Genomic DNA, 22,557 nt, shown 5'->3' with positions numbered 1-22,557 from the left:
TGTGCTGTATGTAGTATGTGTATATAGAGAATGCCTTAATGGTGTGAATGCTGCTTTGACGATCACTAGATGAATTTTTTTTTTTTTTTTTTTTTCACATTTTGTTGCTGGTAACCCTCTCTAACACATCCACAAATGCATGCATGCATTTATACACTCTGGGCTGTTTAAACAGAAGAATCACAATGTCTTCGGCTTTCTATCATGTGTGTTATTTCTGTATTGTCTGTATTAGAAACCTGTTTTCATTGCAAAGAGAGCATGCATGTCGGTGTGGGATTAGCATGCACTTTGACGTGTGAAAGGACCGCATAGCTGCCTCTGAGTCCACAGGGAGGAGAGATCACAGGTGAGGAAAGAGGAAAGTCAAACAGGGATGGACTGACAAAAAAAAACTAAACAGGATGCACTTGTGAGACTCTGGGGGTGACAGCGATTAAGAATAGTGTACATGGTGAAAATTGAAGTGCAACAACAGTTTAAATGGTTTGGAACAAAGGAGGGAAAGTGATGCTGAAAGCAGGGTAAGTGACAGAGGAGGACAAGATATGAAAAGGAGCTGAGAACGTTTTGGAAGTTTGGGTTTGAGCTCTTTGTGTTCACAGTGGACCTTGATTTAATTTCAATACAATTAAGGCACGCGGTGAATGCCAAGAGAGAAGCCACAGTCTTCGCTCACCTGAGAAACCAGCACATAGCTGCTACAGGACAGTAGAGTGGCACTGATAACTACAGATAGATGCGCGCGTTCGCTACAATCCTATGAGATTAACAAGCACTGACATCAGTAGTGATAGAGAAGCAGGAGAATAAGCATTAGGCAAAGAGGTTACAGAGAAGTGACCTAAGACAGTTAATGCAACCGAGAGAGATTTAAGAAGGGTATTACTGAGACATACAGGAAACATAGCAAGAGATAAATACACCATAATCTCTGGGCACCAGTCTAACTAATACGCTGGTTTCCATAATGTCAGAACAGACAGAGCCGTAGGCAGCCTACCAGTGTCGGTCCTGTGGCCAAATGGACAGAGGGATCACACCAGGGGGACTTGCCATGTGGTGACAGAGGGCCACTTCAAAGGTCTGTGTGTTTACGCATGAGCGTACACTTGCCCTATCCGAGAGCAACATGGAAAAACAGGGTGAGAATGCTATATGAGCATGATGTGCTGCTGTAAGAGAATTATTGTTTTTTTTTTACTCATTTCTGCCATTAAGCCCATCATAAAAGGCAGGAATCATTCTCATGCATGCTGATTTATTTTATTTATTATTCTCTAAATATATTTCCACGATCATCCATACTCCATGTGAATACGGCTTTGTACTTCATTTGAAATTACAGTCTTTTTGTTTGTGAATTTCAATATCACACCTTTGTTTGTGTTTCTGTTATGCAAAAAGTCTCAATAAAGAAGTCATTTCATGGATTACATTTCTATTTGTGCTATCTAGTATTTTTCTTTTTCAAAGTAAAAAGGCCCAAAGCACATTAAGCAATTTAAATAATGAACTTAGTTTCTACTCCTACAATCACAGAGCTACATCACATGATTCAAGCTGTAGGTTGATAGAGATGTGAGTTGACCTACATCTCAGATGACGGAGGCGGTATATGCAACAAAAAAAAAAAGAAATTGTGGATTTCTGCACAGATTCCTTTCGATCTATTTTATTTACTGCTGTAGCTGTAAATGTAGAACGATTTAAGGCTAGTCGCGTCAAAATATGACTCAATATAGGAGGAATGGACAACCATCACAAAAAAAAAACATGCAACATAGTTCAGTGTAAATTTTAGGCAAGTAAGATTAAGATTATAATAACACACAAATACAAAAGGCATTTTATAGAATACAGCTCCATCTATAGTAGTCCTATGCTTCTTTATGTTTCAATATACCAGCGGATGACATTTCATTATTGCCTGTCACCTCCACACAATTAGAGCGTGCAGAGGGCAAGTGTGCCACATATGTTGAAACAGAGGTCATCAACTGTTTTCAGGCCCCTACGCCTGTCTACACATTATGCATGTGCAAAACTCTCAATAGAATTGGGACACTAAGAGAAATGAAGGGGGTGATACTCAATAAGTCAACAGTGCGGGACCCCTGGCGATGGAGAGCAGGTGACCGCATATAGGCCCCCTCACGTGATAAAAACATTCATCATCATGACATATTCTTATTTCTAAATAACCTTTTTTTTTTTTTTTTTTTTTTTTTTTAGCTCCTACTGCTTTCAGTTATGATGCAAAATAATGCTGACAAATTGGTGACAGGTGTGAAATTATAGACCTATAGTGTGATGGACATTTTTCACTTTTACTTGAAAATAAAATTTGAAACAATTACTTATTTTTTCATCTTATATTGAAACAAAAACACATTGTGACACACGGGTAACCTATTATGGTCTTCAGTGCAAATTAAATGTGATAAAGTGACTAAAACTGGCATCTGACATTTTTTAAAGTAAAAATAAAGCATTCCAGGCATACTATCTAATATTGCAAGTTTTTCAGTGTATATATATATATATATATATATATATACATGCATATATATACATATTGCATTTAAGAGGAACGCTTCCCGAAACAAAACGCACGAAAGGAGAGAAGAAATCTAATTTAGTCATGTAAATAGAGGTCGGGTTGGCGACATGGTGAAGCGTCACTAATGGAAGAAAGAGATGGATGCCTTATGATAATGAGGGGAAAATAAAGCAGAACCATGACCTTGCAGTGCAATATGAACACACAGACACCACGCATTTAATGCGTGGCTCTTTGACTGAACAATACTTTCTATATCAGACAATATTTTAAGTATTTTTCATTATGTGGTTACAGAAATGCAGAGCCACATAGTCAAATATTTGAAATATATAACCTCTTAAATGAGTTCATGCAAAAGATATTTGATTTTTATCGTTTTGTCTTATTTAATATATATACATATATATAAAATTTTGTCCGAATTAGAGCTTATTGAAGCCAGGAAAGGAGATTTATTACTGATGATAATTCGAGTTGCTCGTATGCACAGTATTTAGTGAACAGTATCGAGATTCTGCACATGAAAAAAAGCAAGAAGACTTCCACCAACACACACATACACACACCGCTGTCATCATAACAGTGAGGAATTTCTCCTCTCACCACTGCAGGGCAACTTATTTTGTTTCTCCATCTCCTCTATGCATTCAGCTTCATGCGCGCTCTGAGATGTGAGTGCTCACCTCCTCCCCTCCTCTTCTTCGCCCTTAACCCCCTTCACCACCACCTCCTCCTCCTCCTCCTCCTCCACTTTCTCCCCATGGTCCCCTTTCCCTTTCTTCCTCTCCTCCATCGTCTCACTGGTTGTGTCTGCCTCTCTTTTATGGCCGTTCATTTGCATCCCAGTAGGGGCTAAAAGGCGTCCCCGGAGACGCGCAGATAAGGGTCACAGGAGATCCCCTCGGGGCAGCGTGTTTTCCACGCACCCACAACGCAGACACGACACGTGCCGTCGACCCCCCCTCTTTCGGCACACACACACACACACACACACACACACACAGCTATCCTTATTAGGACATTGCATTGACTTCCATTCATTGTGGACGGCCTAACCCAAACTCTAATCCTAACCTTATCCGAACCTCATTAAAGGAAACTTCTGTATTTTTCAACCTGGACCCTTTTTGTATCTAACTTAGATGACTAATGGGAACAACTTTAAAAAAAAAAATTGGTCCAGTTTTGAGCGAGAGCGCTCCAGCTGGCGCCGAAAAACCGGCTGCAATGTAATCCATTGGGGCAATTGCGCCTCGTCAATGTACGTCCACTAAAAGTGCTTGCTTTTGCCACTTACAGGTTCAGATTTTATTATAAGTGTCTTACAACATTATGGAAAGGACCATAAAAGGAAATAAAACAGGTTTTTTGTTTTGTTTTTATTACCTTTTGCTTGATCCAGTCTTTGTTATTGTGTCTAACCAAGTCTAGCTCAGTAAGTCCTTTCTGAAATCACGAGAGTTGAGTTGTCAAAATCAGCTATCAGCTAGCCATTGCAGAGTTGGAGGGAGGAGTGCCAGGAGGAGTTTGTTGTGTTGGAGTACAGAAAGCGTTGCTTAGTGTTATCTGAAAGACTTACAAAATCATGACTAAATATTTAGCTGATTTTGACAACTCAACTCTCGCGATATTTCAGAGTGAGACTTTTGAGAGAGACTTGGTTAGACACAATAATAAACAGACCGGATCAAGCAAAAGGTGAAGAAAAATGTGTTATTTCTCTGTATGGTCCTTTCCATAATGATGTCAGACACTTATAATAACATTCTCAGCCTGTCAGTGGTAAAAACAAGCCTCTTTAGTGGTCAGATAGGCTTCATTGCAGCTTGTTGACCAATTTCAAAAATGGTTGTCCCCATTAGTCACTTAGACATAAAAAGATGGGAAAATAGGGTCCAGGTTGAAAAATTACCGATGTTTCCCATTAACCAGGACCTTAGAAATGATGTTTTGCCTCATTAGGACTGGGCTTTGGTCCCTATAGGACTACTGGCCCTGACAAGGTCGCTGTTTATAGAGGAAAAGGTCCCAATAAGGTAACACAAATTGCACACACACACGCACACACGTGACCCTGCACTTCAGTCCCTAAAAGCTGCAAGTGATACTCTCCCAATTTCCTCTTGCATCATTTCCCCTGCTAAACCACTAGTTCATGAAAGTTTGTACACTAACTATAGCCCATCACTTGTTAAAGTTCTGCAAATATAAACAAATGAAATAGTTAACCTGGCCTTATTTTGTTTTCTCATTAAACTATCACCACGCATCTTTGAGTATCCTAAAAATGCCCAATAGTCCTAAATAAAATGTAGGCCCCTGTTATTATGTTTCATACTATTATTGTATGAGGCTGTGACTATGGGCTAGGCAGCTATTTGAGTTCTTCAGTTTTAGTGCTTTAAAAGGAAGTGTATATGTGGCAATGTGCAATCATTATTTGGACCTTATTACCTAATAATACAAATTTATGAAACTACTGCTTTGGTTAATGCTTCTGATAGGCCTAGCCAACAAAATTTTGTGTGAATTTAAGTATGAAGGGTATCGGTCTACATTATTTCGTCTGGTCTTTATGTAGGGTATCACAGTTAGGCTACATTTGGAGGCCAGTGTTTGACAATAAGGTAAAAAGAAAGTATTTCTGTCTTTCTCAGTCAATTATAGTTAAAATCATATTTTAATTGTTTGCAAACCAATGTAAAGCTGCAAATAACAGAAAAGAATAACATTACCTATTGTTTTGTGTCAGTCATTGTTTAAAAAGACTAGTGTGGAAGAAAGGTGGTTTAAATGTCGGTGGTGGGCCTACAAAATAGGCTTGCTTTTGTGGCTCAGGCAAAATCTAAAATGTAGTAGCCAAATTTCATCAGTCTTGCTGTTGGTGGTGTGTTAGTAGGCTATATTCTGTAGCCTTTAGGCCAAATAAATCCATCCAATCTCTTTTTTCCAATATGATAATTTCATTTGGACCACATAGCACTAGCCATAAACTATATATATTTTTAATTAAACAGTTATATTTAACCGTCGGTACTAACAAGAGGCCAAAATAGACATTATAATCAGAATATACGGAAGGCCTTGAATGCCGAAACATCCGGCTGAAGAACCTGTTAGGATCATAGACTGTATGGTCAGGATGGCAAAGAACGTCAGTGAATAATACTGATGCTGTGTCGCCCTCTTGTGGCCACTACGTTCAGTACAACCGCACAGACGAGGGGAGAAAATGGCGGATTGCAGATCATTTTTCCACAGCATGAACACAGGTAGGCCTATACGACAAAAGATCACATTTTTCTCAACTTTTAAATCAAACGCAACAATGTCAAACAATATATTTCATTCACATTCCTTACATCACATCGTTAATGTCTTTGCTTACCTTTCAAGCACCTGGAATCAGTCCTGACACAAATTAGACTGTTAATAAGGGATCTATATAAACCTATACCCATTCATTCCTTATGTAAAATTATTTTAGAGGGATATTGTACAGTGTACGACCACAAAAACATACAAAAAGTAAATAAAATACAACATAGTAAAACCATGTAGCATGTCAGGTATATTGATGTTCCACCTGCTGTGATTAAAAGGGTACAACACAAGGTAGGCCTACAGCTGGCCACCCACGTGACTGAAGAAAAACAAATAGCTAATGATGAAAAAAAGCCACACATCACTTTGTGGAGCATCTTTATTATGCCACAAATAAAAGCCAGTAGTTCTGAAAGAGGACCTTGCGTTTTTTTTCTGTTTTTTTTTTTTTTTTTTTTTTTTTTTTTACTCACCAACAATGACATTCTGAAAATGGTGGAAGCTGATTGTGATATTATAGTTATGGTTGGCTGAGCAGTCAGAAACGGTAAGATGCATGTGGAGGACAAGGCGGGTTTGGAAAGTAGAGAGGTAAGAAATGCAGGGTACAGTGGTGAAAATTGAGGTCAGAATGGGGAGCGGACGGGTTGAGTATGAAAGGTTAGCAGAAAAAAAAACAAAACATTCATTCATATACCCTTGTGGGAAAAAGAAAAACAGATGAAAAGAATGCACAGACACGCTGCATGACAAAACTGCTTTACAGTCAAACAAGGGGAATGCACACCAGTTCTGCTTAATATACCACATTTATTACTTTTGAACTGATTAATAGAAAGAGTGGGGGCAAGGCCACTCGCATCACTGTCTTTAGAAAAACGGAGAAAGGAGAAAAAAAAAAACAAAAACAAAAAACAAGAAAGCAGCCCATAGCAACAATGAATTAATTTGTCCAAGGGAAAGAAAAAGAGGGTAAATAAAGTCCAATGAAGACTGTTAACAGAGGGCCCCAAATTTTTTTTTAGACCATGAAATTATACACTGAGCAAAGCTCATCAACTTAACATTTCTTCTGCTTTCAAACTCTTGACCCCCTTCCTTACTCTTCCTCTCCAGATCCTCCACACCCTACCTTCCCCACACACTCCGTCCAACACATCCGAAAACAAAATAGAGGGCCATTTTGAACATCTGCAGTCCTCTCAAACAAAAACATGGCAAGCATGTACGAAACAGATTCTGGAGTGAGCGTAGTTGACACCTGCCTACGATGAAAATCCACTGAGGAGGAAACTCCACTGGGTCCTGGTTGAAGATGTGAGCATCCTCAGAAGACAGGTGAGGGTGGGGGGGGCGAGGGGGAGTTAACAAAGAAAATGAGACAAACAGACCATTCTTGACTTTGGGAGATTATTATAAGCCAACACTACAAATTTCTATTGGATTTGTGTGTTTGTGTGAGAATTACAGACTTGCTCATGGACCATAAAAACAGAGGATGATCCTTTCGTTTAAAAAAGGAAAAAGCAGCATACAAGGGAAAAAAAAAGCATATGTAGTGGAATGGGGTGGGGCAAAAAAAGATTTCACCTAAGGATGCTATGCATTTAGTTGTAGTCCTATGGATAATCGTTTCCTTTTCTTTTTTACTACAAGTTCGAAGTAAGTCTTTAAAGTCAAAAGAAATCAAAAGAGTCTTCATTTAATTTTTTGTCCTTGGTTAATTCTTCACCCCTATTAGAATTTCTTAGAGATCTGGATGTAATGACGTAATGGGGTGGACAGGGCTTTAGCGGGGGCCATTGCAGTCTTTTGACCAAAGCACCAACTGTTACTTGACTCGTCCTTGGCGCTCCTAGAACACAAAGAGACAGCGAATTAGACATAATACAAAATAAAACTGTCAAAATATTTGCATATTACAGCTGACCTAGATAACGCCAGGTTTTCCTGGTTTATTCATTCAAGCAGCCAAAAGTGCACAAGTCCTGACAGCACTTTTTAAATACATTTAATGCGTTATGTAAAGGGCAACTCTTGCCCAACTCCAAATGGAAACTCAAACAGATGTAGGTTTTGGATACAAATGCTTGATTTCTCAAGAACAAATAAACAACTCTTCATGAGAACACATATCAAGCTCCGGGTGTATATGAATAATTTCCGTCAGCAATCTCTCCATCAAGTATTAAAATAACAAGATCAAATAACGCAGATGAGGAAAGTTACCTGAAGCCTGTAATGACTCCTGTTGCTTGGGTTGCTGGGATATGGCTCACTGCCTTGGACCTCCACCTGTCATACATAGAAGAGTGAAAACTGAGCGCATTTGGAACAATTTCAGATTCAAACCAACAAACGCAATATGCTCAAAATAATTTGTATAAATTTGACAAAAAAAAGTTATATATATAGAAACCAGTACACATTTTGGTGCAGCAGTAAGATTTTGATGAAGAGTATGCCAACTTCACATTCACCACAGCAAGTCATGATCAAAAGCTAAAATGCAGACTGTCTATAGACATCAGATATTGGATTTAGGTAGAGTCAAACATGTCACATGTCAAATCTAAAAACCTCCTCTTACATAATGTTTACCGATGATCAAAAACTGCCTTTAGTATACTTTCTAAACAATGCATGCAGTGGAAAAAGTTATTCAGGTTATTTTAAAATGTACTTATATAAAAAAGTTTGTATTTTGTCCATCATTTTACTGCTGTCATAACATGTTGACTAGTTATCCAGTGGTTTGACTTGCATTAAATGAAAGATGGCACTTAATATTGAGAATTCAATCGCTTTGGAAAACTGAAAATTGTGAGGCTTACTTCAGTTTGACACATATTAACCCCTAAAATGTGATGAAAAATCACAACATTTCACATTTCTAAATTAATATCCAAAAATACTGTAAGTTTAACAATTGAATTATTACAATATTTACACAAATGATACCTTAAATTGCTGTCTATTTATAGTTGCTCCAAGGTTGTCATACTTGTTTATGTGTAGATGTTCTGCTTGCTCTCCAGTGTTAGGAAGCAAGCAGCAGATAAACCCAATATTCCCAAATCGATAATCATAAATTACATGTTTCATGGATCCTGGACAACTTGCATTTGTTTCATGTTCATGTGCACTAAAAAGTAAATTTAAGCGGCACTTTTTAACAAGAGATACAAATTCCTTTTTAAGCATACCTCAAATGAGATACAGTGAAGTCAATATAGAAGAACAATTCTGGGATAAACCTACTAAAATCACAACACACTGGATAATAAATATACATCTACATCTGCAGGAAAAAAAAACAAACAAACAAGTGTGCTTTCCATATAATAGCGAGTAGGCAAAGAATGGCAATTTATCTAAAAGGTGAATGGCTGCTGTGTTATGGTTCAAAGCCAATATTATGCTGTCTTGGTTTACTTCTACATTAATTTGCCCCTCTAAAAAGGTAAAGAGGCAACAAAATGTGTGTGCAGGACATCAATGCCCCCGGTATTAAACCTTTCCAAAATTAGAAAGAAATGCAAACTACATTATGTGCACTGCAACACACATTTGCTCTATTTTTGTTCCTTATGTTGATGCCAAAAGTTCAAAACAGCTAAACAGATTTCATCCAATACTTTCCAGTGAGTAAAGACATATGGTATGAAAAATTACAGTGCAACTGTTGGGATAGCCTTTTCAGGAGGAATCTATTCCTATCAAAATGAAACAACTAAAAACACAATATAAACCAATTAATTCAATTTTCAAATACATTCTCATGTAATCCCCTGAATATTTCAAAAGGTTTTCATGTCATAATATGAACTCTGAGTGAATGCCACCAAGTAAAACATTTCCCGGTGTTCACTGTTCTATTTTAAAAGCATGGCAATACATAAAAAACAACAGGTAGAAAACAAAACACCACAGTAAAAAACTGGAGAGAAAGAAAAGTCACAAAATATCCTACGGTGCATTGAGATTCAATTCAGCTGTAAATCCTCAAGACATTTGTATTCCTTTGTAATGCAAAAAGCAGCGTTGTACATGCACGCGCATCCAAACCGGTTTCATACACTGCACTTTTTTCTACATAAGTTAAAAGCAGAGCACCTGGTTTAAATGAATCTTTTATCTTTTGTTTTATCTGTTACTTTATTCAGCAATAACTCTGTTACCTTTTTCACACACTCTTCCTCCTCCTGACGCTTCTCGTAGTGAGAAAAGTCATCGAAGATGGAAGTGGTGTGTTTATATCCAGCGATGATCTTTAGCACCTGTCTGGCCTTGTCCAGTGGCACCTCTTGTGTGTCCCGAGAGTTGGTCACTGGCTTGTTTTCGTTGTTCTCCAGTCGAATGTGTCTCAGCTGACTGTTGGGAACGTCCTTTACAAAGATCCAGCGCACATCAAAACGACCCTTCCACTTGTCCTGCGACCACACGCCAGCAGACGTGTTATAGTCCACGGGCGAGCGCATCTCTGCTACGCCACAGAAGTGCCCACTTCCATTTACACTGAACAGAAGATAAAGCGGCCCTTTGCCACCCAACGAACGGTACGCCGCATCAAGCCTCTTGTTGCCATGCTCCGTGCTGCACCAGATGTTATACTTGATGGAGCGGTGGATGTCATCCTCTGAGTAGCTCTTGATGATAAACACCCGGCCCTGCTTGGGATTCCAGTCAAAGTCCTTGGGGTTATAATTGTTGACCATACGCAACTTCTCTAAGACTGGGTGAGGCTCAGAAGGGACTCCAGGAACCACGCCCACACCAGAGGAGGTGGGAGGCGACTGGCCTGTACCACTCCCACTGGCATCCCCAAATCCATTGGCCCGATTCCGTGGAGGGACCCAGCGAGTAGGTTGAGAGGGTTGCTGTTGTTGGCTTGGGGGAGGAGGAGGACCCTGGGAGAGAGGAGACTGGGGCATCTGAGCCATACCTGGCTGTCCACCGGGTGGAAGCTGATGCTGCCCCATCTGGGAAACAGGGGGTACCAGCTGTCCATTGCTGAGGGGCATTTGTGGGTTCCCTGCAGCGGTAGCTCCGGTCTGTGGGGAAGCCTGATTGGGTGGCTGCCCATTGCTGGGAATAGAGGGCACCTGCTGAGGGGTGGCAGCTTTAGGCATGGTACCCTTGTTGTCCCAAGTGCCGATGTCCATGTTGTGTTTAATGGGCGGAGGAGGCAAATTGGCACCGGCCATGCCACCCTTGGTTTTCAGCTTCGGTTGAGGCTTGGCTGGCTTGCTGGCAATATCTGCCCAGGAGGCAGGTTTGGCAGGGGCAATTGAGACAGGAGGCATGCTAGGGGGTCCTACAGATGATACAGGGCCAAGGGGACCCCCACCAGGTAAGCCAGAACCAACCACTTTAGGAGCCATGTCCCCATTTCCACCAGGAGCAGTACCACCGATCTTAAGCCCTGCCATGCCCTGGTCAAGGCTGTTCATACCAGGTGCCTTGTTAAGGGGCTCGTTGGCAGCAGGTGCAAATGGGGACTGTCCATCGATCATGGCACCTCCAAGTGAGCTGGGAGCATAGGCATAGCTGCTGCTGTAGCCTGAGCTCTGCGGTGTCCCCGACTGTCCCTGAGAGCTGCTATTACCCCATGCTGAGAAGTCGATGCCACTGGGGAAGAAGTTGAAGCCGTGCTGACCCAGGAAAGGGTTGCTCCCCAGGGGGCCTGGCTGGCCAAACATAGCGTCCGGGAGGTAGTGGGGCTCCCCGTTGCTCAGCTGTCCATAGGAGGCCAGGTAAGGCATAGGAGGGTCCCCACCTGTGGACCATGCTGCCTCGTTTAGGGAGTAGGAAAATCCTATGGAGGGGCTGTAGTAGCTGGGCATGTACGAGTCCGACATGGCCGTATAGGCATTGCTCTAAATAGAAAAAGAATTTGTTTTAGTCACAAGTTGTAAAAAAAAGAACATTCTTTGCAACAACACACTCAGACTTAATTGATAACAATATATCAGCTTCTGTTTGATATGTATATACCTTGTTCTTGTAGATCCAATAAGTCAGACCAAAACAAGAGATGAGCAAAGTTATTAAATTACTGTAATTATATAGCAAAGATTCACCACACAGAAAGCATCTATAAGAATCTACCATTCTTAGTATCCCTCTGATCAGGACATGCATAGCACTGAACAATACGTTAAGAAAAAAAGTGTAACAGTCTCTTGAACAAAAGGAAAATACAGGCCCCAATCGTTTCATCTAAAGTCCACTTCAAACTATGTGTCTGTTACTAAACAAGGGGGACTCCCATCTACCACAGTAAAGAGAAATATAATCCAAGGCCACTGAAAGCAAGATAATCAACAAAAGCTCTCAATCCAGCTGAAAATCCTTAAGGCCCTCTTGTATTTCTTTGTAATACAAAAAGCAAAGATGTGCACAAATACAAACAGGCCTTAAGGCCACTGGAACAAAACAGTTTAAGTATGCCTATTTATCTCCTGATACAGAAATGTCTTGTTAAATAGTTACCAAAAAATTCACAACAACAAATCTCTTCATAGAAATCATCTGATATTAACTTCAAAACTTACATTCAATGTTCAGAAAAGAGATTTTTTTAAACTATTCAACAGAACAGTGATTCTCTGCATCTTTATGCATATACACATATGTATATACACAATATCCAGCTTACAATCACCTGGATAAATCTACATCTCAAATGTGTCATACAATAATACATTAGCCTGTGTGTCAAAGGTGGCAGGTAATACATTAAATGTATGGTTGTGATGCTCTGAGCCAAACTACAATGATCTGTATCACAATCAAAGAATTTACAAATTGACCCAGGCCATCAGGTCATCATTATTTTAGACTCCAACATGTGCTACTAGTACATATTTTAGGAATTAAGCTACTTTTTTTCTAAATGTACTTACAATGATTGTACAATATACATATACAATAAGATAATAATAATCAACATACTCATCACATAAAAAGTCCACTAATGAAACGCAGATGGAAGTTACCAACTTGTTGATTACATCTATGAATTACACATCAATCATTAGAGATATGTAAATGAAAAGATTTATAATTCACTAAGAGAAAAACCAAACTTGAGGATACTCATTCATTGATACATTATAGTAAAAGTGATTAAACTAAAAAGCAGATCCTGTGGGCAAACACTGGTCGATAAAGCTTACCTGTCTGGCCTGAGTATTCAGGTAAGGCTCAAACTCATCGTCATTCAAAGTATCCTTTTGGGTCACAGCTCCGTTTTGCACTGAAAAGAAAAACAACACTGATGTAAACAGAGCATACAGGTCTGTGTGAGACGTGAGTGACGAGACACATTATCTGCTAATTTCACATCAGCGCCTATTACATAACAATACCACTCCTTGCAATTATTGTGTCACCAGAAAAAAAACATTAAACTGAGCACAATAAGACATCACATAACAGCTTAATATGCTTCAGATTACACAGCATAGCCTTGCACAATGAGATGAATCAGCCACTGAGAAGAATCAAATGCACTTGGCACTGGTTGCATATTGGCACGATATAACACTAAAGACATTCAGACTCCCTCGTGAAAACAGACAAAATAAAATTACAGATAGGTTATGATATTGGTGATACTTCCAGAGTAGATTAAATATATGTTAAATGCTGGTGAACCAGTGTTCAGTGCCTTGCATTCAGAAGTTTAGTGTTCTCTGTTACAGCTGACTGAGTTGGATGAGCTTTTCAGGACATGGAAAAGTAAAATAAAAACAAACTGGTTGTTAAAAACATATTGCCTAACATTACAGTCTGAACAGCATGATGACGGGAAAGCACAAGGCCGGTTTGGATACAGGAAAAGCATGTCGGAAGACGTGTCATTTTGGGTTAACTTAGCAACCACATAGCTAGCGTGCTAGCTGCATGCAGTGCGCAGCGTCTCCATGTTAACGAGCGCCAAGAGTCCTTTCAACATGACGGACTTGGCTAACATTAGCCGACTGGCCAGCGTGCTAGGTTGGCACCTGTAGCAATAATGTTTCACAGTGACCGATATCAAGTGAGAGGGAGTAATAAGACTTCACTCTCGCACCTGTCATCGCAATAAAAAGCGGTGCAAGTAAACCAGGAAAAGGATGCTGATGTGTATCATGTTGCCATTTAACGTTAGCTAGCCAAGAGTTAGCTAGTTAGTTGTGTGAACCTACGACTGCCGTTGCGGGGATGTAAAGGAGACTGAGTGTGTGAACGATTGAGAACACTCTTGTTGAACATAATGTCGTGTTGTGTTTCATTGAGGAGTTATGTTTAATGCAAAAAAAAACATGTCCAGCTAACAGGCAGGCCTGAGATTAGCCATCATATCCGCGCACGCAAGATTTTCAACGCGCACCGCACGTAAAAAAGATCCGCATTCACTCAACCCAAGACGATCATGTTAAGACAATATTTGTTCTTACCTTTATTTGTTTGGCCTTTCGGTCTCTGGATTGGGTCCAGGTGATTCATGAAGGTTTGATTTATGAGAAGAGAGGAAGGGGAAAAAATAGATGAAGAGATATATTTTCAGCAGTCAGTTCCTTTAGCAGGTGGTCAGGCCTACTGCACTACTGAGCCACAGCCGCTGCCTCTGAGCTAAGCTATCCTCGCTAGCCGTCGCGATGCTGAGAAATTTGGCCCTCGTAAATGTTCAGAAAATACCTCTCTTTACCTGTTCAAGAAGGCTGCTGGCTGACATGTCTTTTCCCCCCCGGAGCCTGTGTAACTGTATATACTCCTAAATAAAAGCGGCAGGGTGCAGAATTTGTCTAGCTATTGAAGAGTTTCAGCCAAGCGCCCCTATCTCTCTACAGAGCTTGGTTTCTACACAATGGCGGGCTGCAGTTTGCTTGACAGACTCCTCAACATGGCTGGGCGGCCCTCGACTACCCACGATGGCATTTATTTACAGCAGACACGCGCCCCCCAGTGGCGCGGAGGAGCTAGTTTTAACCATGACCATGGACAAAGTACTACCTGCTATAACACTTAAAGTATGTCAATGAAAAACAAACAGCTAATGGAAAGGGGTCCTTAAATGTTTAATGCCATAAAAAGGGTCAATATTCATTACAGTTTAATTTAAAATGAGGTTAAATATTAAACAGCCTAACAAATAGAAGAGTAACCTACCAAAAAGCTAAAATTTTCTGATGAACTTGATATTTTCAAAGTCCCCCACACTGAAAGATATGTTTTTCTTCTTGTTTCTACAGTTGAATGTTTTAGCTTCACTGTGCTTCACTGTCTGAGTTTGACACTTGCTTCTTATTTTCCATTAATCTGTAGAAAGTGGAAAGTTTCTCTGTGCTCACTAAAATATGATGATTTATGATTTGTACAAGTGTGATGTGGAAACTTGAAGCCTCCAGTGCACATACAGAGAATGAACTTTACAGTGAAGTAGGAGACATCTTGTGTTCAGCAGGAAAACTTTAGAAATTGAAAATATTTGCATATTTATAGATTCTGGAATTTTTAATGAGGGAGAAGGAAGAGATGTAATTTAAGGATTTTAACAAGATACTTAAAATTTTTCTGTAAAAAGTTTTTTTTTGAAAAACCATATCAGTCACAAAGTGGAGTATTTTATATAGATCTTAGAACAGGTCTGGAGGGGATCTTTAACATCTTCAAACAGACCGTCAATTCTCAGCCTGGACGATGGGCCCCCACTAAGGGTAGCGATAAGAATTGGTGGTTTGTGGGAAATAAACATTTCTCCAATGAAAATTAATTGTTTTCTTGTTGGACTTCCAGTCCTTCTCTAAATTATATATTTTAAAAGAGTATTCATAAACAAACTGGTAAGCGCTACCCTATACATGCCTATGGGAGAGGGCCAAGCAAAACCAAGTGGGCAATGCTTAACTTTAAAAGATAACTGCTGCTCTAGACCAGTGGTTCCCAACCTTTTCAGCTTGTGACCAGTGGTGGAAGAAGTATCAATACAGCAATGTAAAAACTACTCAAAAGGGAAACTTTGGGATTTTTCAACCTGGACCGAATTTTCCCATCATTTTGTGTCTTATTGACTAATGGGGACAACAATTTTTGAAACTGGTCCCATACTGAGCAAGAGTGCTTCAGGCAGCGGCCACGAAACAGGCTGCAATGTAATCCTTTGGGGCAGTTGCACCCCATCAATGTACATCCACTAAAAGTTCTTGTTTCTGCCACTGACAGGCCCAGATTGTTATTATATGTGTCTGACAACTTTATGGAGACTTCAAAGAGAAGTCTCGCTCTGAAATCTCACGAGAGTTGAGTTGTTGCAGGAAGATATTCATCCATGGCTTTGAAAATCTTTTAGATGAAACTAAGCTTCGCTTTCTGTATTCCACCACAACAAACTCTTCCTGGCTCTTCTCTCTCCAACTCTCACTCATGTTTCCACCATTGTCTTCTTGCAACAATTCACCTCTCACATAATTTTGTCAGACACAATCTGCCCAACAAGCCTGTCAGTGGCAAAAACAAGCACTTTTAGTGGACATACATTGATGGGGTGCAGTTGCCCCAAAGGATTACACTTTAGCCCATTTGACAGCTGCCGACTGAACTGTTCTGATACTGGACCAATTTTTCCAAACCATCTCAGTTGGGTTTAGGTCAGGTGATTATGGAGGCCATGTGAGCTGATGCAGCTCCCCATCACTCTCCTTCTTGGTCAAATAGCCCTTTCATAGCCTAGAGGTGTGTTTTGGGTCATTGTCCTATTGAAAAACAAATGATGGTCCCAATAAGTGTAAACCAGATGGGATGGTGTGTCACTGCAGAATGCCAGGATAGCCATGCTGGTTAAGTGTGCCATGAATTCTGAATAAATTGCCAACACTATTGCCAGAAAAGTCCCCCCATACGATCACACCTCCACGCTTCACAGTGGGTGGCAACTGCACTTGAAGAAACTTTCAAAGTTCTTGAAATTTTACAGATTGACTGATCTTAATGTCTTAAAGTAATGATGGACTCTCGTTTCTCTTTACTTAGTTGAGTGGTTGTTGCCATAACATGGATCACTACAGTAGCTGAATAGGGCTATTTGCTGTATACCAACACCCTAAGCACAATAAAACTGATGGTCTCAAACGCATTAATAAGGCAAAAATTCCACTAATTAACTTTTGACAAGGCACACCTGTTAATTGAAAACCATTCCAGGTGATGACCTCATGAAGCTGGTTAAGATACTGCCAATAGTGTGCAAAGCTGTCATCAGGGCAAACAGTGGCTACTTTTAGGAATATTATATATGAAAGATATTATGGTTTGTTTAACACTTTTGATTACAATATAATTCCATTTGTGTTATTTCATAGTTGTGATGTCTTTCGTATTGTTCGACAATATAGAAAATAGTAAAAAATAAAGAAAAAGCCTTTAATGAGTGGGTGTGTCCAAACTTTATTGGTACTGTAAATTGTATGAATTATTTATTTAATCTGCCTCTTCTCTGAATCTCTGTTGAGTACAGATTCAAACAATTTTAGAAGATAATAGCATGCTACTCAATTTAACAATTCAGAAATGTTTAAATCCTATTGCAACAGGATAGACTGAATATTTCATAGACTGAACTTATTGACTGATGGTAAATAATTTTATAATAATTTTTTTCCATCCTTTTCAGTTTGTTCTGCGTCAATAAGACATTACAAATCACAGGAGTCAACAAACTCTAATGGGGAAAATAGAAGATGAAAAGACCTTAAGAAATATAAAACAATTTTGAATACCACAACAGAAAAGCATTTCCCATTGGACAAAGAACAACTATTTGAGACAGCATGTTGGTCTTTCCTTTTTTTGAAAAAACCTTTATTACCCACTAGAGGGTTCACAGAATAACAATCTCTTTTCAGGGACGCTCTAAAAAAAAAAATTGAGCATTACTTGCCATTTCATACCCCTGCCACAAGGTGGACTCCTGTAGTCACTGTCATGAAGTTGTTGAAGTTGTGATTTAAGCAAGGCAGTGAGGTCATAAGCAATCTCTGTGTGGATGTGCAATTATCACACATGACCACTCGGGACAATTTCTTATTTAGCTCTCTGTGAATCACACTAAATGGTATTCTACACACTAACATACACATTAAAGATACTTCATCAGCAGATCCTTTCATGACTGTTATATTTTGGTTTACATGTTATTCATTTGTGAAGTACTCTTGTTGATCTGTATCTAACCATTGCTCTGGCGATTCAGACAGTAATTAGAAGTGTCTCTATACTATATGATCTCAGTTTGTGAGTCATCTTTTATAAACTCACCAAGCCTATACCTACCTACTCATTCAAAAGCCATTGCAAACATCAAAATAGAATACATTAGATTATTTGAGTCTTGTTTATTTTGGATCCTGACACTTTTGTGTGGTTCTGTAAGCAGGCATTCATTTCCCTTAATAGTCTTTAGATAGCCTTTTTCATTTGAGAATTATGACACTTATCAACACTTAAAATGCCCGTATATTTTAATAAGGTCATGATATACACTCACCGAGCATTTTATTAGGAGCACCTGTGCAATCTAATGCGATCCAATACAACAGCTCTGCCATAAATTCTACTTTTACATTGGTGATAATTCTACTTGATGTTTACTATTGAGGTCATAGTGGGTGGTGGTGGTGGTATACTGGAGTGCACTATATTGAAAAAAGGGTTCCTAATATTTTGCCCCCTCATGTATGTTAATGGGGTGGACAAAATATAAACATACATGAGGGGGGCAAAATATTAGGAGCACTTTTCCATATCATGTACTCCAGTACACCACGACCACCCACTACGACCTCAATGATAAAGTAGAATTATAACCTTTCTGACAATGTCAACAAAAACTGAAAATGTATAAGCTTCGTAAAAGTAGAATTTATGGCAGAGCCGTTGTATTGGATTGCATTAGATTGCATGTTTTCCTAATAAAGTGCTCAGTGAGTGTATATGGAGCAATGTTATAACTGTATTCAACAATATTGCTTTACCTTTCTCATAGCTCCCCTAACCTGCTTTTGCTAACAGCTGACATCATGTAGGGCACTTATCGTTTTTCAGGGCCAAGGGTTGGTCAGATGGTATGTGACTAAATTGCACCTAAGAACACAGCACACAGGGCCAGGAATAACCCCACCCTCGGAGTCACACAAACACACACTCTCACACATCAAGGGGTGAACAAGGGAGCAGGGCATAGTGTAGATCACAAGCCTTATTTTAAATTCATGTACAAAACTAAAAAAAAAATATGTTGAGTGATGGTACAAGATATATTACAATGGATAGCAGTGTGTGTGCGTGTGAAAGGACATACAGTCGACTGTTACCAGTGTATGAATAACACAGACAAATAGGGATGGCAAACCAGTAGCAGTGACAAGACATTTGACTTGTGAAACATGCCTAGGACAGTAGCATGGCATGCATGTATCATATTCCTCCTTTCAACTCTCAATCATTTTTGGGTGCTTGACTTTTTTTCCCAGGGGCTTGTTGACTGGTGTGGATTGGACAGGTGGCATAGCATGGAGAAGAGTTGGCCATCTACCAGCCAATAAAAATAGCTGTGGTCTCCATGATGTCACCGGTGAGTAAATCATAACTCCTGACTGCAGAGGAGCAAATAAAATGGGAGAAAGAAAAGAGGGGTCTTTAGAGTATAATGATTCTCTCTACCTGTCTGTTTTATCAAACTAGTCTCACAGTGCTTTTTGACTTTTCACTCAAAATCAATATCAGTTTACTGCATGAGTGCTATTTTGGCACGTCTGCATGTTCAGAGGCATCTAAATATCTACAACAACAAGATGTAAAAGACCAAACAACGAAAGACCATGTCCCCCACTCCAACCACCAATAACACTGCCATCTTCAGCCGGTCACACTGGCTACAGTTGCCAGAGGGGGTGTACAAACTAAATCTGGAGTCTGATCTCACTCCCATACCTGGCATTCTGAAGCCACAACACCATGCTGCCGATGTGGAACCTGATCAGTCGTAAATCTTCCCTGTTTGACCACGTGACACACCAAATTTGTGATTATGCCCTGCATCCACCCTCCGCATCTCTATCCCACCACCCGCTGCCACCCATAGTGCCCTGCAGCCCCCTCTGGCAAATAAAGCAGAAATGTCAGGCAGGAAGGCGACAATCCCACAAGCCCAGATTTGTGTTTCTGTGTGCATCATTCATGTGTTTGTGTTTGTGTTCCTTTGGCTGTATATCTGTGTGTGGTCATACGCATATGTGTGAATTTGTGATTGTGTGTGCATAACTCCAGTGACCCAGTGGCGGTGTGGCGGCAGGGTACCCTCAGTAATAGGATGTTAGGAATGTAGCACTTGTAAGCCTCTCCAAGGATGCTGTTAATTCACATTCTGTCCGTTTCAGAGGGTTAGCCTTTAATAAACAGTGAGCATTGAATGTGTTTACCTGTACAGAGGCTCTGTGTGTACAGTGTATGTGTGTGTGTGAGTGTAGATGCCTTGCATCACCTAAAACTACAACATTCATAATCCACACAGTGCAATATTAACAGTTGTTTTAATTTCTAAGCAATATTTAAAGGACCAACCCACTGTTTTTGCATGTTTTACAAAATTTACTTCAAATAGTACAATACAAACACTAGTGATGACCTTGCAAAGCATACCATAAGTTGTTATATTACTTAAAATGCCACATTTGCCAGACAGCTGCATATATTCACTTCAGCATTGTATGAAAATTCATTTGCATAGTCTTCAAACCATTTTGATGAATGTAATCCAACAGCAAAAGTTCATCCAGTCTATTTTTTGGCCTAAAGTGTCTTGTTTTAAGGTGGCAATGCTGTTTCAAGGCAGGATAATCATTAACACAACATGGATGTCATGAAAAAGATAATGTACAGGTGACTGTCATATTATGTAAATATACCAATCACAAAGACTTTTTAAAACTGTCAGTATGTTTAAATATGAGAACACTTGTGCCCAAACACCTCAGAAATTGCGTGATATATTTTGAAAATTATAATGCTTTTTTGGGACTACAGAAATGCTGAATAAATTATAAACTTTGAGAAATAATTTTCTTGATGATCAATGCATTTAAGACCCTTATAACTCTACAAACAATGCTTTAAGTAGCACTCTCAAACAACTGCAACACAACTTTGAAAAAACAACTAAAGCCATAGAGGTTTAAGGTGACCTCAGTCAAAAGTCTCTCCAAGCTGGCTTATGTGCTACCATGATCTGAAGCCAATGGTTTCCCAGACAGCAACTTTAAAAAAGAACTTCTGCACACAAGATTCTTTAATTTGATGTACACAAGCTTTCAGTTATAGACCTTCCTCAGGCATACAAGGCAAAAAGTAGTAAAAATGCTGTATCTATCTATAAACCTAGGCCTCAGTTAACTTTGGAAAAAGACTACAGTAATGCTAAGTGTAAATTGTAACTAATAAATGGGCTAAGTTGTGCAAAAAACAGTGTAATTTTTAAAATCATTAATATATTTCTAGATTTCTATATTTGAGCCTCTGGATTCCCGGGGTCCTGGTGGTCTGTGAGGACAATGAGGGAGTTGTTTTAGGAAGAAAATAGCTGCACACTTGCACATTCTATCACAGAGGATTTATCACCAACATTTGTGTAGAAGGATGAATGAGCCAGACCTGTCCATATGTGGCCCTTTGTGTGTGTGTGTGTGTGTGTGCCAGTGTTTCCGATGACACTCAGTGATGATTTTGAACAGCTGAGATGAGTTTGTGTGGAACTGGACAACGGGGCAGCTGTACATCTCTGTCTTGGACGTATATACACACACACACACACAGACACACATACACATTGAGGCATATAAACAACAGTGGAATCCTAAGGTCCGACCCCCTTGGGACCAAGCCAGACTGAGACCTTAATAAAGGCCTTGTTGTTTCAGGAGGTAGCTTAAATGGTTTCGGGTTCATAACTCAACAAGCCCAACTTTACAGTTCACCACCATAAGCTTACTGGTCACATTGTGCTGATTTGCTTATACATATTTGACTCTTCATGTAGTTCTTACATTGTTGACGACAATTTAACTGGTCATGTATAAGGTTGATAAATGTACATGTGTGCAGTTTTGTCTTTAATGTACACAGGTATTTCTAGCATAGAGTATAAACTATTAATGGTGGTGTTGCAATGTGAATAGTGGTCTAAATAAAACCAGGTTGCCATTACTTCCTCAACTGGCCTGCAACACCTCAGCCAATGGGAGACTTTGCCTGGTCAGACCTCTTTTGAGAGGGGCGGGGCTTAGATGTGCTGCAGGGTCACAAGGAGTGATGTAACCTATGTTTATTTTCAGCATATACACGTAAATGTAGACACGCAGACACCTCCACACACACTTGCACAGTGACACACACACACACACACACACACACACACACACACACACACACACACACACACACACACAAGAGGAGCTGTAGACCCTTGCACATACTGTTCTTTACATGCAAACATTTTAACATGCAGATTTTAGCATCCAACTGAGTTAGTTTTGGGCTCCGGTTGGATTTCAGCCATGTGTTTGCAAGCTGGTTGTTTCTCTTGCCCTGTTCCTAGTTTGGTCAGTTGATGACAAATGTTGTCACAC

At 39.7% G+C, this 22,557-nt stretch overlaps 2 protein-coding genes across 2 annotated transcripts in view; both read right to left on the bottom strand.

Moving 5' to 3' along the window:
• The window catches only part of msrab (methionine sulfoxide reductase Ab), a 48,594-nt gene extending 47,486 nt beyond the window's left edge, over positions 1 to 1,108 (bottom strand). Inside the window, exon 1 of the mRNA XM_067614088.1 lies at positions 1,004 to 1,108. The gene's annotated coding sequence lies outside the window, so the exon portion shown is untranslated. The remainder of the gene's footprint in view (positions 1 to 1,003) is intronic.
• Positions 1,109 to 6,251: 5,143 nt separating this feature from the next.
• Positions 6,252 to 14,795, bottom strand: ythdf2 (YTH N6-methyladenosine RNA binding protein F2). Its single transcript, XM_067613398.1, has 6 exons — positions 14,589 to 14,795; positions 14,338 to 14,362; positions 13,072 to 13,151; positions 10,072 to 11,769; positions 8,120 to 8,185; positions 6,252 to 7,745 (listed from the first exon to the last, which is right to left on the bottom strand). Exons 1-6 carry the CDS (start codon positions 14,613 to 14,615, stop codon positions 7,722 to 7,724), a joined length of 1,920 nt encoding a protein of 639 aa, XP_067469499.1. The 5' UTR covers positions 14,616 to 14,795; the 3' UTR covers positions 6,252 to 7,721.
• Between the last annotated feature and the right edge of the window lie 7,762 nt (positions 14,796 to 22,557).

The sequence above is a fragment of the Thunnus thynnus genome, chromosome 16 (genome assembly GCF_963924715.1).
Source record: "Thunnus thynnus chromosome 16, fThuThy2.1, whole genome shotgun sequence".
NCBI classification, from domain to species: Eukaryota; Metazoa; Chordata; class Actinopteri; order Scombriformes; family Scombridae; genus Thunnus; species Thunnus thynnus.
Note: the sequence above shows the minus strand (reverse complement) of the source record. Positions and strands in the feature narration are given on the sequence as shown.